The sequence below is a fragment of the Apis cerana genome, linkage group LG1 (assembly GCF_029169275.1).
Source record: "Apis cerana isolate GH-2021 linkage group LG1, AcerK_1.0, whole genome shotgun sequence".
Classification (NCBI taxonomy): domain Eukaryota; kingdom Metazoa; phylum Arthropoda; class Insecta; order Hymenoptera; family Apidae; genus Apis; species Apis cerana.
The window spans coordinates 16732380-16751295 of NC_083852.1; the positions used below are offsets into that span (position 1 = coordinate 16732380).

Genomic DNA, 18916 nt, shown 5'->3' on the forward strand with positions numbered 1-18916 from the left:
AGTTACAATGTGATTCTTCCTCGATGTAGTATCTTTTTTTTAATTTCCTCTTTCTTCATTCTAATCATCCATTGGGATGTGTGCTCCCAAATTAATTTTTTCTCAAAATAATGTCACTCATAAATTTATTTGCCTCGAAATTCACAAATTGTCGGCCAATGAACGTACGTTCCAATTAACTTCGCTATCCTAATTACCTAAAACTTTTCTCATTCATCCGTATTCCCCGAACTGAATCGTTAAATGCCGGCAGGAAAACATCAATCACGTCCCTATCGTCGTCGTCCAAAAATTTTCGAGGCTAAGAGGTTTCCATAGTGGTTTCGGGGGCCGCGAATGATCCATGGATCGACAATAGCGAACACATATTATTAGCGCGGCTTGGCCGCGCCAAATATAAATCGGAGACATGGCGGTGAAACGGAATTCCGGCTTTCGTAGCCACTCGCGAAAACACGGCCAGTGCCTCTTGGGCATTTCTCGTGGCACGTTCGTCGCAAGGATACACTCTCTCTCTTTCTTTTGGTCGCATGGCGGGAGAACGATGATTCTCGTGGTGAAAATGGCGGGAAAACTTAGTCCGTTTCGTGAAAATGCGAGGAATCGTATACGGATTCTTACGCTCGGAGAAATATGTTCGTGAGAAATTGTGAGCTTTGTTGTTTTATGATCGGTGAGTGGGCTAATAAGTGTAATTAAAACTGTGGATTTTTCAAGCGTTTCTTTAATTGCGATCAATTTGGATTGAAATTGTGAGTTGATTGTTTAAATTATTTTTAATTCTTTTTTTCTTTTCGATAAAACTTACTTTTGAATGTGTTTGATTCCGTGTAAATTCGATCGAATTTCACGATAGACGAAACAGAAGTTATTTAATAATATTCGCGGATTGTTTGCAAGAAAATTATTTATATCACGAGAAATCTGCATTAGATTGAAGCACGATGTAATCTCGTTCTAGAATTTCAAAGACTCTTTACATTTTAATGAGAATTGAGGATACCCTTGAAGAAAGAGGATGTATTCGGGAAATGCGAGCGATTCACGTAAAATCGTCTATTTCAAGAATCAGGGAATGCACTTTACGTCTTCGATTCACATGTATTGCCTGACAAATTCTTCTCGTGCTTTCTTTATCCTCCGCTTCGACGTACTTGTATTAAACCAATGCGATTGGATCGATGGATGAGCGCAATGCTTTCCAACCTTGTACACAATTTTCTGAATATTCCTTGTGAAAATCTTCGTCAATGATCAACGGTTATCAATGGTTGAAAGATCAACAACAAATACACCGCGAAGATAAAAATGAAAAAGATGCCATCCTCTTTCCATTCCCCCTTTTTTTTTGCAAACATCCGAAATTCACCCCTTCCCGATCAGATACCAGCAACTTCGCCTTTCAAAGTGCTAATAACGCGAGACACCGTCGCCACCGATCCATGCATATCGATGCGGGATCGATAAATATTTATATATTCGTGGCACGCGAAATATCGATACACGGTCGACGATTTAATCCATCCCACTACCAAGAATATCTCTCCAATCAACTCCAACCTCTCCTCAATCCTCCCTTCCTCCTCTTTCTCTTCTTCGAAACGGTTTCCACTCTCTTCTTCTTTCATTTTTTCATTTCATCCCGATGAAAATTTTTCGAATTCTTCGTCTCATCGAGATCGGCTCGTTTCCATCGGCATCGATCGCCAATTTGCCCCTCCCCTCCTATTCCACCGATTCCAAGTATGCAACTTAATCGACTCCTTCGCGTTGATTGAACAACAGCCCGACAAGAGACGGAATAGAACGACTTTCGACCAGTCTCTTAACGACCGTTTGTATCGTTTAATGAAGGCCGATGTCCAAGATGCATCCCCAAGAGTGAGGAGATAAATCTGAAGGTATATAGAAACGTTTCGTGTCTCGGCTTAACGAAGATGCATATATATATATATATATACTGGTCCCAATGCAACGGAGAATAGCTTCGAGATATCCATTCGATTGGAACGGTGAAGTTGTCGAGAAGTATTGGACTCTGGTTTGCGAGGGGATTGATGATAATTAAGAAAGGAAAGAATAAGGATGAAAACAATGGAACGAGGGAGATTTCGAAAAAGGAGAGAAAAATGTCTCGTCTCGTTTCATTTTTTTCCTCCGGATGAAACGGGACAGAAAACTTTCAAGATTTTCGTTCCAAAGAAGAAGAAAAAGAAGAAGAAGAAGAAGAAGAAGAAAATGTGGAGAACCAAAGGAAAGAGTAAGGATAAGGAAAGGGCGAAGGAAAAAGGAAGGAGAGTTGACAGCGAGGAGAAGTTGGAATTCGGAAGTAGGGAAGCGAAATAGTTTGCATTGATGGAGACGTAGACAAGGGTAAATGCTTCTGGAGCGAGGAGAGCACAGGTTAGAAACAGTTGTCACTTCGTGATTAGGAGTTCAATAACCCAGAAGTGCAATTATCACGGGACACGCTTTTGTTTGTATGCGGATACACGTATCTCAGTGTGTACGCTTACGTGTACGTGTGCACACAAAGGTATAGGAATAAGAGGAACGGGGAGAAGTTCAATGCAATTCTCAGGCGGTTCTCGATATTCGTGAGGCTGCTTGCGCGCATACTTGGGCGCATTGGCTAGGGGCAAACGGGGCCGATAGTCGTGGAAAGATGACCGTCGTGTTGAGAACATGGATTCTGGCGAGTAACTTGTCGTATCTTGGCTCCTCCTCTCCCTATTATACTCGAAACGGGCCGAACCCGTTTGGCCAAGTGTGCTTGCATCCGTCCTCTATTGGCCGGGTTGCCCGGCTAGGAACTTTGAAACCGGCCAAGGATAAGACCGATAATTGGCTCGAGATGGATTCCGATTTCACAGATCTACGATCGTGACCTGTTTCTTAACGAACTCGCAAACGGGAGAAGAGGAGTTTCCCTCGGTGGGATGGAATTTTTTCGGATCAGGGGAACTCTTACCTAGTAAAAAAAAGGAAATGAAATTGGGGAAGAGGTATTGATGATTTTTTACCGAAATTTGGAGGAGAGATCATACTCCTTCGATCATCTCTGTTCGAAAATAAGTTTTACGTGTAAATGGCGCGAGATTAAATCTAGGATGTCCATGGATAAAAGATTTTTCAAACGTAACGAATGACGGAAAGAGAGGGGCCTTGATCCAACTTGCGTTCTCAGTGCCGTTTGGCACGGGAATTTAGGCGTCTCGAAGCAATATCCGCCTTTGAGGTCTCGATATTAGTTCTCATGGAACAGGCATCCTGTTGTACTTCCGTAAAAACAGGATCCAATTTCAATTGGATACCCCGGTTAGATTTTATAGGGAGCGTGCCTACAGGAGAGGAAAGGAGAGGAAACGGAAAGCGGCAAGTTTCCGTCAGGTTTCTTATTGTGGATTCGGTCTCTTTGTCGGCGAATCGAGAATTCTGACGTTGTTCGAGACGAGGGAAAATCGATTGCGAAATTTTCGATGAAAGAATCCGCTTGAACTTGGATCACTGCGCAACTTGATTCATTTCGAGAAAAATGATTTATTAGCATGCGTGCTAATTTTCTTTATCTCTTTCTTTTTTTTCGTTGTTGGTGGAAAGTTTGGCAAACAAACTCTTGAAAGATTGATGAAAGTACCGTGGAAGAGAAACAATTTTTTAGGGGCACGGTATCAGTAAATTGAAAGTTGGATATCTTGTTAAACTTTTCATGTTACGTTTCTGCGAAGAGGGAACAATCATTCGAGATTGTCTATTTCGCTTTAACTTTTCGTCGTAAATGTTCGTGCAGAGATTAGACGAAGTAATAGGACGAAGTTTCAATGTTATTTCTTCGCTTGTCCACGCTTGCAATTCTATTTGGGAACGAATTGATGCGCGATAAAGATTAAAGTTAAATTCGATCGGATAGCAATGTGTGTTGTTTGCCTGAACGTTATCATTATCAACAACGAATCGAGACTATAAATTGAAACTCTAAGATCCTCGTCTGGGAACATCGGTTGATATCTATTTTTAATGTCCATTATCGTTGCGATAAAAAGACAGAAACGTAAAATTCGTAAGATCACGCTCTATTTAAACTCTTCTAAGATTCAAACTTACACGAGTTGTTTCGTGGATTTAAAAAATTGGATTCGTGTCCAATTTAAACTTTAATCCTTGATTCGATTTAAATCGAAATTATCCTCCCTTTTTTTAAAAATAAATCAAGAAATCTCGTTCTCGAATGGAATGATTTATCAGGAACGATCTTATTCGAAGTTGGACCGTGCAATATTTTAAAGTCAAGAAGAGGACGAGATCTCTTTCTTTTTAAAAGCGAAATTTATCGGTGTCTCTTGACAGGATAACAAGATAGACGTGTTCAATTCGTTCACTCTTCGTCCCATCACGATTATTCTTTTCTTTCTTCTAATTCTATTGATACAAAGTGGGAAAAGAAATTGAAACAACCGCGGTAAATTCCTTAACATCTAAATCTCGATTGCGAAGGAGTCAATTGGCGGACGATTCGAATTGGCGTGGAAATCGAATATCCAGGTTATCGTGATTGATTACGGATCACCGCCTCGACCTTTTTCCACCCTGTGTGTATTTTCCCTCCTTTCCCTCGCTGTGCCACGATCCACCTCCCTTGATATTTCGACCCTCCACCATTGCCATTTCCGCCATTTATTTTCGTTATTTCCATTGAGAGGATCGGTAAAGGGAATTTGAAAGCTCGCCAATTTGAATATTTTATTACGCGATGAGACGTCTTATTTCTCCTTCCACCTTATTTCTCTACGTCTTCGTGCATGGGAAAATAGATAAGATTTAATCGTCTTTCACGTTAACGAGACGAAGATGATCCTGTAAACAAAAGATATCTAAGATGAAGAGAATGTTCCTCAGAAAGATTATTATTTGTAATAGTAACTTTTTCTCTTGATTGATTTGTTACGTACTTACTCTGATCTTAATTTTTTCAATATTATTATTTGTAGTGAATAATATTTCACATTAAAACGATATCAAGGCGAGTATCCTTTTTTTCTGTGTTTATGTGCAATAAGTAATTTATAAAATTCAAGTTGAACTATCTTCTATCTTTTCTTTTGTAGAAAATAGAATATATGCCTTGTCTATTTAACTTTTATCTAAAACATTTTTCAGTTAACATTTTATTGAAAAAATGAAAATCAAATGAGGCAGTCTATATATAAACCTATGATGTACTTGTTAAAAGAGAAGAATAATTGTTATAATTATATCGTAATTTCAATTATTTCTAAAAGTTCTTTCTTTCACAATTAAAAAAATAAATTATTCCTGAATGGACATGATTCACTCCTAATGTGACGTGTTCACTATTTATTGACTATTATCAAAGTATCAATAAATTAAAATGAAAAGAGAAAGAAAAACGAAAACATTCGTTCTATCGTATTTCCAATCAAAATATACCATCATTTTCACATGATAATAAACCCGGCTGATGCAATGATGCAACGATCCGTCAAATCTCCTCATAGTTCGGATCTTAGTCGCGAAACAAGGAAACGTTTCTTCCCAAAGAGGATTATGTCAGAGCAAGAGGCAAGGGTTGCTTGCAAAACAAGGCGGTGGCAAACCGCCGCCCCACACACTTCGACTGATTTGCAGTCGTGTTTGAAAAGCGTATTTAGCGCGTTGAAGGGATCTTTACCTGAAAGGAGGGAAAGGGGGAGAGAGAGAGAGAGATAGAGAAAAAAGGACTTTGATGACGGCGTCTGACGTTCGAATTGACGTAATCCTAGCTCTCCTGGCGCTAAGAGAGCATCCTTCCAGCCTTTTTTTCTTCTTCTTCTTTTTTGTCCATTCCAGCCAACCCTCGCCCACTCGAGATTTTTTAATTCCTTGGATTGCCATGCGACACGTCTACTGCATTGATTCTCCCTTGACGTTTGACGAGCAGAGCGAGGATTAGCTTCTCTGAAATTTAATCCACTCTCCAAGCTTTTTGCCGGGATTACCGCCATTTTCGGCACATCTGTCGCTAAAAAACATCTCCGATTGTTAAAAGTTTCAGGAGGGTACCTTCGGCATAATAGATTCGTGGTACGTCTTTGATTTCTATTCTTCGTGACTATGGATTCTATGGTATGATGTATTCGTATGAATATTCGAAGTATAATATGATATTTGAAGAAGGTTTTATTTATTTATTTTGATCGTGTTTCATAAAAATTTTATTTTGTAATAAAACTGCGAAAACTGTGGGCCAATTATATATATTTTGTTGTTATATTTTTGTTTAGCAGTTTATTTAGAAGAAGAGTGAAATGATTTATCGATTCCTTTTGCAAGTTCTTGTTCATTAAAATCGAAAGTTCATCTGCTTCTAATATGCTTCAAAGGGAATTTTCGAGCTCGAGTCGGTGTTTACTTTGCATCAACCTGAGCGAAGGCTAAATTTTAAGACGTAGCATTACGTTGAACACTAAGTTTATAAATCGTGTTATATTATTTACTGGGAAACTAAAATAAGAAGTTTAAAAGATCTTTTCCAATCTCGTGGATCAATAAGACATTTACATGCATCTCTCAATCTTCGTCGCGTTTAACCTACTAAACATCACATGAAACGGCAGTTATTCGTCTCTTTTAACCTATTTTTTGTCACGAATTCATTTTAAAATAAGTATTTTTAGAAGATAATAATTCAAGAATACATTATCCATTTAAAAATGAATAATATAAATCTACATTTAATACTATTTTATCCTTTCACATGGCAAATATATTTTTCCATGATATTTAAATTCAAAATTCCGAAATTTACCAGTTTACTCAAAAATATTAAATAATCATAGAATCGTCATTTAAATCCACTTTCTTCGTTTCTCTGAAAAAAAGAAAAGAAAAGAGAATTACATTGTAAGCCAACTAACCCAACAAACGATTCAAACCAATATAAAAAATAATAATGCATAAAATAATGAATGGATTAATATTTCTATTACGTAATTTCTAATGTAACGCACGAAAATACGAAATAATAAAATTCTCGATTCATCAATTTACTCAAAAAACAGCAGAAAACAAAAAAAAAGAGGGATTAACGTATTTAATCGTCGTTTGTCCAAAAATAACCGTAAAAATCGTCGCTCGAATTGGAACTCACTTCCTTGTGAGCGAAGAAAGTGGGATTAAGTTGCAACCAGTTGTTGAAAAGGCGCTTTTAAAATAATCGCGGTCGACGCGTCGAAAGCGAGGCATCCTCAACGGATGTCCCAGGAGTGCTGTTCAATTCTTCCCCCTGGTGGCCGGAGGGATGAATATCATGCCTTTCTACCCTCCTAGGAACTTGACGCCCGAGTCACGAAGCCATCTGTTACAGTTCGTCGAAGTTTCATCCGCGGAAGATCGTATTTATTCGCACCATGGACGTGGTGGAGGAGAGGATCTCGTATTTTTCGGGAAGGAAGGATGAAGAGATTCGAGGGAGGATTCCCTTTCAAGAGATCCTTGACCCTCGAACATCGTCCGATGATCATGGTCTGGATCATCCTGGGATAATTGAATCGGTGGAGGGTAGGGGAGAGGATGCTTGATGATTATTTTACGTTTAATGAGAAAATTAGCCGAGATTATGCGGGAAGCTACGTCGAGGGATTGGATGATGTTGAAGGAGAGATTTAAACGTGGAACGGCATTTTTGTTGGGTTGATTATAACGTAGACAGTGGATTTGCACAGGGGTGGATGTTGATCAAGATCGTGTTTGATAAACTGAAATTCCTTTAAATTAATTAACGAGTTTTGTTAACAGAATGTGGTTACGGTATATCGATTATTGTTCGTAACTATTGGAGATTTTTATCTAGGAATTTGTTGCGGGGAGTGTTATTAAATAAAATAGGTGCGTGGTAGTAAGTTGGATTTTATTTTTAAGAATTTTTTTCGATAAACTTCGCAGGATAGAATTTTTTATCAAGTTGAAATTATCGAAGAGATACTTTGTTTTGGAATTAGTGAAACGTATAAGTAAAAATTAATTTATGAAGATATTAAATATTCTATATTCTTTAATTTTTTTTTTTTTGGTTTCTTCTTTTTTTAATTTTTATACATATAAATAAATAGATGCTTTTTTTTATTGAATTTCTTCGATATCGTACGAAGATATAATTTTTTTTTAAGAAAATAAGTTAAGCATCTTTCTAATAAGCTAAGCACTGTCGCAGAATGTTCACTGTAAAGTAATTTCATACTTTATTATGAATTGATTTATTTAAATTGTTTTTCCGCAACAGCGGAAAAAGTTTACTGTAGGAAACCAAAAGTTGAAATTGAACTTCTCCAATCCGCGATTAAAGGAATTCTTCCACGTGAAAGTGATTAATTTCATTCCCGTGCGGACACGCCATTTTAAATCACACGAGCCAATGCGTTTGATGGGATTTTCTCTCCTAGAAAAATAGTAAATTATCTAAAATTTACGAGAGGAAACATCTTATTAAACGCTATGCTAATTTTCCAAATAATTATATCTATTTATTATTGTTGTTCAAATTTTAAATACTCTAATCTTTCAAAAAGTCAGGAATTACTTTGAATATTTCTTGAATATTTCATCACTTCATACTTTTTTTCGTTAATAATCGAATATTTCAAATATTCCAGAATTAAATAAATTTCATTCGTGTCTAAATCAAAAAATATTAAAAATTATCAGATTAAAGGTTTACATATTTGCTTCATAAATTTATTATATTCTATTGTATATTTAAGAATTTCGCAACTTTGTGCGCTAAAACTCAAAGATTGACATGACAAGCGAATGGGCTCTCTATTAATACTGCCACGTCGCGTCATGTCACGCCTTCCAGGTGGCCGAATGACCTGTCGTTGACAGCTTTTCTATCGTTGATGCTTACAAGATCGAAATTCACCCCTATAAATTCACCCCTTGCCCGGAATTCATTCCGTTCGATTAATTTGCGATTTAATGAGGACTCGAAAACTTCGCCTCTTCAAAAGTTTCTTTTTCTTTGAAAAGGTACATTTTATCGTTTCTCCATTTTCACTTGAATTTTTTACAGAATTAATAATTTTTCTTCCCTGGAAAAGATAAATGAAATAAATATTATTTTTATTAGAAAGAAAATAATTTAAATTCTAAATAAATAATATTAATATATAGATGTTTATGTTAATATTATTATTTTATTATTTAATTTTTAATTAATATTTGACACTTTTATTTTAATTTTAATTTTATATTCATAAATCACACGATAGATAAATTTCATATTGATTTTTATAATGGTTGAAATAATGATTTAATATTTCAATTCTTTTCTCTTTGATAAGTATCATATTTTTCTTTCGGTTGAAAAAACGTTTTATAAGAATTTTTACGTGTTTTTTTTCTTTTTTTTTTTTTTAACGAGAATTTTGCTTAATATGATTGAGAGAAGAGTGATGTTATTTCCATTTTTCAAGTTTTTCAATCGGAACCGCACGTTTCTATTATGAAGATATACATTTTTCATTTAAAATAAAATTTAATTTTATGGAATAATATTTGATAAAGTATTGGAAATAGCTCATACATGTCTGGAATTTAAAACACGAGATATTTATCTCTCAAAATATACGGTTGATGTAACTTATTATATTAAACGAATTTAATTAAATTAGTATTCGTATACAAGGCTATTAATATTCGTTTTATAATTCGATAAATAAATCCTTAATTAACATTTTCGTATATAAATTTTTGTACTTATTATGACATTTCAGAATCGAAATATGTCTTATGAAATGTATATTAACATTCTCTACAAAAAAAAAAAATTTTTTTAGCATTATTTATACTTGGTTTCGTGCACGAATTTGCTACCTTGTCATGAATAATAATAAAAATAAAACGCATCAGTCTGTTTTTGCATGACGAAAGTTTGTTTTTCACATGGTTGAAATGAAAAATAATATCAAAGAAAATTATTACGTCTTCTGACAGAATTTGTATATTTTTTTATGCCAGTTACATTATATTATAACGTTAAAAATTGATAAATATTATACTTACAAATATTAGAATACTTTTTAATTTCATTCAAAGTCATAAATAAGAGAAGATGAAAATTGTCATTATATTGTTAGATAAACAAACGTTTTGAATACGATTCAATTTGCCACTTGTTCCCTTCAAGTTTCATCCTGTCACATCAGTATTTGCCAAATATTCAGGAAGAAAATACACCATAGAGTCACCAAAGTTGAGAATAGAAGACAGGAGGGTTGTTTGTCTCGTTGAAGATTGACTTAGCATTCTAGTGTAAATATTTATATAATTTATATCGAGGATAGGATACGGAAAATCTTTATTATTTCAAAGATATGAAAAAACGATGGACCATTTATCGTCTTTTTTTCCTCTTCTTCCTTTGTTTGATATTCCAGAAATTATTTATATATTCCTTAAGAAATCCAAAGATTAAAAAGAAAAATAAAATACCTATTGAAAGTGTTGGTGTTGTCGACCATTGAAGTTGCCATAATATTTTTTTATCCATGGTAAAAATTGAAATATACAGGAAAATATACACAGTTTGACAAGAGTTTCAAAAATGGTGGAGATTTCAGTATTAAAAATCTTCGAATATAATATTTTATCTACTTTCATGGAAAATTCCTTGATATACGCGTATTTGCTCGCAGCAAATGATCGAAAACGTAAGAAAAAACAAAAATAAAACTGAAACCAATCAGAATATGATGCATCACATTGCAAAATTCGTTCGAACAACCATCTCGATCTTTCGAAGAGCAACATCACCGTTCGCAATTTAAATTAATATAATTCCAGATTTCCAGATTCCAGTGCGCATTATATCAACGTTACATTCGATAGAGGATAATGCTTGCCATTTTTAATATATCTAATGCACCCCACTGTAATCCTCGATAACTTTTAATCTCATTAGGGAGTGAGAGCGTCTCCGTCATATTAATGTTTCGGGACGAGTAGCTCTCCCCGTCGAATTACTCGTGTTCTAAAAGCAAAGTGAGGGTTGGCCTCACTTTCTCGCGCCGCGGAGAAAATCTCGGTTCTTTGTTTCGCCCTTTTCTTTCGTGGTCCACCACCGCCGCGATTTTATGACGTTGAATCGCGTGAATCTGAAGAGTCGAGGCAGAAATTAATGTCGTGTCGCATTGCGACCATGATTTCTCCCTTCTCACGCGCTTTTTCTTCTTTTTTAAACGCTTTGTCGTTCGTCGCTTTTATTATTTTTTTTTTTTCCCCTCTTTTTTCCTCCACTTTCTTTTATCGTTCTTTTCCTCTGCGAGGAGTTATACTTTATTACGAGGAGGAGAACGAAGTAAGTAACGAAGGAAAGGGATTAATTATGATTTATTGTAGTTTATTTTATGAAATTGGTTGGTGGAATGTTTGCTCGAATTTATTGATATTGAAAGTATGTTTTTTCTCTCTCTCTGCTTTTCGCGAAAAAGTTTGTTATTTATTTTTACGATACGTTGTTATTAATTATTTGTAAGATTTTCCATTTCCAATTATTGTATTTTTATTATCGTATCTTCATTTGGAGGAAATTTAAATTTGTAATAGTAACGAAGACATTTTCTTTTCCTATTTAAAATTGTTCCTACATTTTATATCTTGATTATAAATCTCAAGTTTCTTTCAAAGTGAAGAAAAGAGTGTGATAAATATAGTGCATTAATTTACTTGCGATCAGTTCAAATTACCCACGAAAATTCAATGAAGAAATTTGAGCAGAAAAAATTTAGTGGAAGCCACTGGAACGGATTTCTTGTATCGACATTTCTATTATTTCGCTCGAAATTCCGGATATTCGTGGCGTTCCAGCAATGAAAATGGACGTGCGGAATTTTCGTAGAACGTAATCGACGACAAACCACGTCCCTCGACCAAAAATCAACGTCTACGTATACGTCATTTTCGGATATCATTCCTGATGCGTTTTCAAACTTTCGTGAGGAACGATGCACAATTCTGATCTGATAGTTTCTTCAAAATTTTGAAAATTCTTATTATTCCACTAAAAATAAAAAAATTGGTTTTAGAGATCAGAGAGTAGTAACAATAATAAATATCGAATCTTTCTGATTATCTATTGCAACATGTAAAAAATCTTTGATTTCTTGTTAACAAACGAGATTTTCGCAATTATCTTCCACTTGTATAAATTCATCCATCCATCCCATCGCATAAAATTTTTCATTTTCCAAAGATTAACAAAACTTAATTCTGCTCTACAATCAGACATACTTACGCTTGTTCAAATTTGATTAAATACGCTTACCGAAAAATCAATAACGCGGAAATGAAATGCTTTCGCCGAGCATAATGAAACACACAGCTGAAATTTACGTAGAATCAAATTACGGTATTCGAGCAACGCGTAGTCATACCGTGTCGTAATCCTATTATCCAAGTTCACCCATTAAATCCTTTGTCACCTGAAATATTCGAAAGAGGTGAAAAACAAGAGCGCATTAAGCGTTAGCTACTACTGCGTAACCAAGCTAAAAGATTTTAAGAGCGTTACTCTCGGATACGATCTTTTTTCTTTCTAATGGCTATTAGAAATATATAATGTTCATTTATAGAATTTACTTAAACAGCGTTATTATATCATGTTGTATTCGCAACTCGTTTTCTTCCCCAATTAATTATGGATCATGATAAATTGGAATATATCCAGGGAAATTTAAGCAAAAGTATAATAAAATGACGTAGGTATGCTAGATGTATTAAATTATGCATCATTTCGTGTATTCTCTGCGATATATTATATTTTATTAATTTTCTGCTTAATTCGAATGATGCGGAATTAATTAAATAAAATTAAAAGTTAAATACGTTCGACTGTCGAAAAAATAAAATATATATTATCCTCTTTTCTTTTTTTTCCAGTGCACATCGTTCAGTGAATCGTTCTCACTTCCACAGCCGACGAATCGACGAGGAGAGGGTGGTGTTTGACGGGCGTTTTCAGAGGCAAAGGGATAGAAAGGAAAACGAATGGGGGAAATATTAACCCGGCAAAGGCGAAAGTCTCCTTGGCTGATTTGACATTTCCGTGTGCGTGTGTGCTCGCCGAGGTCCGTGTTTTCATCGCTTCGAAACGGAAGCTTCGGGAAGAAGAGAAATGGGAATATTGGGAAAATTGCTTTCGTCGGTGTCCCTGGTGTCCATCTGGTGTCTGCTGATCGTCGAGCCCGGCAAGGTTCAGAGGGAACAGGATCATCTGGGTAAGTCATCTCTTTATTGTATCTTTGTCCTTCGTTTTCACGCGTCATACGAGTCCCTCTTCGTTTCGTTTATTCATTAATTATTTATAGAAATAATCTGTTAGAGAATCGGAAATGTCTTTCGAAGACTTCTTCATCAGAAAATGTTTATCAATGCTGTGAAAATCACGTTCTTTTCTTTATTAATTTTTCTTTAAATCACACCTCACCTCCCACGAATCGTATATTTCATCTGTTGCAAACTCTCGATACTGATTTATGGATTCTACTCAACCTTTCTTTTAACGTACGTTACATATGACTGGGCAAATGTAAATTTCGTTCCTGATTTATCGTTTCGCCGCATTCGCTAGATTTATCACGCGCGTCTGTTCTCGCGGGTAGAAAAATGAAAAAAAAAGCATACTTTTCATGAGAATGATGCTTCTATTTTTCACTCCCACCCGTGGCCCCTCATTAACGAATACTCGGGAATTTTCACTCGCGAGTAAATTGATGAAAGAACCGAACCGAATGGTGTTTGTCACGTGCGTTGGATATTCGATGAAATAAAAAAAAAAAAAAAAAAAAAGATAAAAAACTAACGAGACAGGGAACAAAGAATGCATTTGCGATTTAAATGCGAGAATCTCGTTTCTCGTTGCGATTCATCGACGCGCTAATACGTCTGGTTAATCGTTGATTGGAGCGTGGCGCAATTATATCAATAGACAATTTATACATCCGTGTATTCAACCTGATATGTTTTTCTTCCTATATTCGTCCTGCGATTATTGTCTGCGATTATTGTCCTGCGATTCGTTTTCGAAGTTTGTTCGCAATTTTTAATCGCGGATTTCTCTCGCGTTTTGTCCTCTCGTGCAGATTTAGAGATTTTGTTTTTTCTTTTTTTTCTTTTGTTTCTTCAATACACAGTTTTTAGTGCACGGTTTTTACGATCAGGGTGGGTGAATTGTTCTGATTTGTGGAGGAAATTGGTTGGAAATAAAATTTGGAATCAATATTCGAAAGTAATTGAAGTTTTTAACGTCGGATTCGTGTTTGTCGATCTGGAAAAATAAAAATATAGTCATAGAAATATTAATCAGAATTAAGTAATCTGTGTTATTTTTCAGAAAATTCTGCTTATCAAAAAATTCTGATTTTATCGTGTAACGAATCGTACATGGAATAATCTTTTCGTTTTTGTTTTTGAAAACAATTTCATATTTTTCACAGTGGAATAATAGAGCATTAAAAACATTTTATACTTTGAAATGAAATAAAGTGATGTTTCGTGTTAACAAAAATTACCGCGTATTCATTATGCTCCACATATTCACAAATTTTCGTTAAAGATAGAAGATATTTTAAAATAGTTAAATCTTTATGATACCTACAAACATTTCTGTGATTGATTGCGTGAACGAATTTTTTCCGTACTTGATATTGTCATTAAACAAAGAATATCGAAAATATTATAAAAATATGAAACGATAAATATTTATAGAGAGAGGAATAATTGGAAGAAATCATGGATCAAAATTATGAACTTTTCACTTAACTTTCCTTTGAAACTGTTACGGAATCTCATTCCTCAGCTACCCTTCTTCTTTTATTTTTTTCGCGGTGACATTAATATAGCGCTGCCACAGCATACAGCTGTCCTTTGTTGGTGTTTCGTGGCGAAGTTATTCCTTGCCTTTCGGCATTTCACCGTGCATCCTCTATTTCTACCAGCTATTCTTGAACCAGCTTCCCTTGAATCGTTTAACCCGTGAATCTCGTTTTTTGCGATCACACCTGTGACTCTTGAGAAAATTTGATTTTCGTCTCCATGATTAAAATTGGATAAGAATCGTTCCTCCACTTTTCAAACTTGTCGCCCTTTTCCATAGAATTCCATAGAAATTTATTCCACAATTTCGTATTCTATAAAAAAAAGAAAAAGAAAAGAATTTGTCATTCTATGCTCGTGATTAAAATTGAATAATATAATCGAATCTCTTTCAGACGAGTTTTGTCTGCGTAGAATAAAAAGTTAATCTCGTATCGTATGGAAATTTAATAGGATAATATTTACATGTAATATTTACATTATTAAGGTATTCGAGATACATCGAAATATTTGCGACAAACGCAATAAGAAATTGTTTATAATTCTTACCTCGCTCACACATCGCTCCTCGGAATAAATATTTCCATTTCTTGCGAATTGTATTAAAAGTTTACGGCGCGGATGTTTCTATAAGAAATATCGTTGCAAAAGTGCGCGCCATAAAGAATGATTTATCATGTGGATCGCGAGAAGTGGCCGCTTTTTATACGCTCATCGGTTATTTCGAGAATTATTGTACGGATATAAAGTATCCGCCGTATTTGTTTCTTCGTTAATATAAATAGATTAGATTCTATAGCCTGTTTTTACCTCGTTCGTTCGTGTTCCGTTCTTTAATTAAAGCTTGGCGATGTGCGTTACGATAATAGAGGGATATCGGGTTGAAAATAGTTGGTCTTGGGGATAAATCGATATTTGCTATTTATACGATTAGAGTGCAAAGGATTTGTAAATTTAGATTTACATCTTCGGATGGATTAAAATAGACGAGGTTGGTCGGTTATGTTGTGATATCTAATTTAGCAGCTCGGTTTCACTTGTGAACAGTGTAAAATATGGATGGAAAAGGAAAAATTTAAATATTAAATTTCTCCATTCTATATTCTGTAAAGATAATATAAATATTCGTAATTTAAATATTCGTAATAATATTATTTCTAAAAGTTTTAATAATCAATTATAATAAATCTTCTTCTTTGTAACGCTAATATTATTACAGAAGAGAAAAATGTCAATATTAATTGGCAAATCAAAGAGAGCTAATAATTTTCCATTTAATCGTCGCTAATTTAATTTTTGCAAACTCAATTTCTCCAATTTTCATCGAGCAAATCCAGCTTCGACAATCTTCATCACAAATTGAAATTCGTCCAAGAATTTCACGGCCAAGGATCGATTCGAAACAAATCATTCCTGTAGTCGAATCGGGCAAAAGCAGGAATTTCATTAGACGTAGAGCATAAATCCACGATTATCCTTATCCAATAACTCCGCAAATATGGAATACGGTATCTTCACTTCGATCTCTCATCGATTTCACGTACAACTTTTGAAATCCATGAAAAGGATCGAGAAGAAAAGGCAGACAGAGAAGCTTCTCTGATGGGCAGAAAAATGATTAACAATCGAATGGGGAATAGTCGATCCTTGGTTTACAAGCGTTCCTCCATTTCCAGTCGGTCATCATCTCAAAAATCGCGGATTGCTTTGATATCGTGCCCATCCTCTGAAATACACGATTGCTCTCTATGGAGTATTTCAAAGATCCGCCGATTTTTGTCGTACAAATTATGATCGATAATAATTCGTGTTTTATTTACGTTGGTCGCCATTTATTTTGAACGTTGGATCATTTCGATGGGGTAGTTTAGCATTTGGCCTGTTCAATACGGTGAAAGAGGATTATTGAGGGAGAAAAATTTTTAGCTGAATGATTGGGTGAGATTTTTAAATAGGTCAATTTACTTTCTTTTTTTTTTTTCTTTTATGTAACGCGTTATGCAAATTTAAAATCTACTTAATTAATAAGTACTCACTTCAAAAAAATACAATATTAACGTTTTGTTAATAATATGAAAAAAGAAAAAAATATCCATTTTGTTGTGGAAGAATCATCATAGATACCAACCATAGTAATTCCATAGCCAGGTCAAATCCCATAGCTAGCCTCTGCACATCCGATGAAAGCATCCTAGGATCGATCCAGTATCTCCATAAAGAGGGTTCGACCTCTATCTCTACGATGAAAAGTAAGGAAGAGAGGGTGGATGGATGCTTTTTGTCCTTGCCGAAACCCACTCCCTGTGTCCCTGTGTTCCTTACGCGTGTAACCACCGGCGAGGTTCGAGACTTCATTTCCGGGTACCTGGCCCACTAGGAATTACTTACCCGTAGGATCTAATAACTTTTATCGGTTTTCATGGGTAGGGTAGGGGCGAGGGATCGAAGAGAATAGGCGGGTGGAGATGGATGCGGGATAATGGAGACGGATGGACGCGCGGAGAGGGATTAGATCGGGGGCGAGATGGAGGAAAGAGGGGCCGTGAAATAGGATTTAAGGCGGCGCGGTGGAAAATGTTGAAATTTTAACGTGAAATTTCTAAAGGATGATGGAGTTGATTGATGCTTAATAACGGAGAAAATCCTTAAATTCTTGATCGTTTCGGGGTGAGAGAAATGCTTGAGATAATTGCAGTCTCCTTTCCTTATCTATATTTAGAAATTTCGGAATTTTTATTTTTTTGATCTTTACAAATATAATATTGTCTAAATTTCTTTTCGAATGTGCATAAAGATTAAGTAGACATAAAAAAGATCCAAAGAGATTAATTTGTTTCTTAACTTTCGTTCGAACACAAATCAAAAGAAAAAAAAAAAGGAAGATCGAAGTGGCGAATTGAAATCAAAAAAACGAGATCAGAAACCGTAAACAGGAACTCGAACCGGGGTCAAACTAGATTCATAAACGAAACGTGACACTGAATGAAAAACCGTTTCGAGACTCAGGGCCGATATCGAGCCGAAAAAAAGTTTTAAAAAAAAATAAAAATAAAAAAATAGAAACGAGCAAGTACGATGAAAAGCCATGTACTAGCGAAGGGTAGAAAGTAGACGAGAAAGAAACACGGACGGAAGTAGGAAACGATCGGTCATAAATACCTATTGAAGTATCGGCACGGTCGCATCTATCGATCGTGGCCGTGGTATATCGATAATCGAAGGCGAAAGCCGTGCGATGACAAATGCCTTTATCATACATGGGGGTTGGCCGGCTGCTGACACCGCCACCGTAAATAATTCGCGACCACCGCTCCGGATCGCGCCTTGTCATGTAGATGTCGTTTCTATTGCGTTTCGCCCACGTCAAGGAAATTTCTCTACCCGATATAACGGTCTGCTGAGCCGAAATCGATCGAATTAGTTGATGGACCCGGTTATGGGTTGCCACCCGCCTTTCTTCCTGCCCTTTGCTCATGCCCAGGATGGAATGATTCGACCAATGATGGTTGACAGGATGTAGACGACATGTAACAAAAGTGTATGGTTATTCGAATAATTTTGGGGAATTAAAAATATGGTACGTATTTACACCCTCTTTCTCACTATAAATTTTATAAAACTCCTCAAAATAAAATGTTACATTTATTTTTGTACGAGGAATAAAAATATTTTGCATATAACGCAAAAGAAATTATTCCACTATTTCATTCTTGCTTGGTTCAATCGGAACAATTTTTATTTATTAATTATTTTCCGATACGTCAGAATAATTCCCTCTGTAATTTTGTTAGCAAAGAATCATCGGTTTCTACATGTCTCTGTGAATCTTTTTATACATCTACGTGTCTTGCGGTAACGTTTCGCCACAAATCAATCGTTCCGTAAAAGGGACGCTTTGTAACCATTCCACAATATCTTCGCGCTGATTCCACTGAAATTTCATAGAAAAATAAAATACAAGTCAATCTCTATTCGAAGCTAGTTGCGTCGCGTAAATTCCATTTCTATCACATTTCACATACAAAACGGAAAATCGATAAAGAAAATC

The 18916-nt window shown here is 35.4% G+C and overlaps 1 protein-coding gene across 11 annotated transcripts in view; it reads left to right on the forward strand.

Moving 5' to 3' along the window:
* Nucleotides 1-18916, forward strand: part of LOC107994239 (protein eva-1) — a 276448-nt gene that overhangs the window by 81956 nt on the left and 175576 nt on the right. For 7 of the 11 annotated variants that reach the window (XM_062077235.1, XM_062077261.1, XM_062077247.1 and 4 more), the window contains one exon: nt 12934-13271. In XM_062077235.1, the coding sequence (XP_061933219.1) occupies nt 13169-13271 (103 nt within the window). In that variant the 5' untranslated portion in view covers nt 12934-13168. Of the gene's footprint in view, nt 1-462; nt 753-12933; nt 13272-18916 lie in introns of those variants that run through there. The other 4 variants (XM_062077243.1, XM_062077282.1, XM_062077272.1 and 1 more) reach the window with 3 other exon arrangements.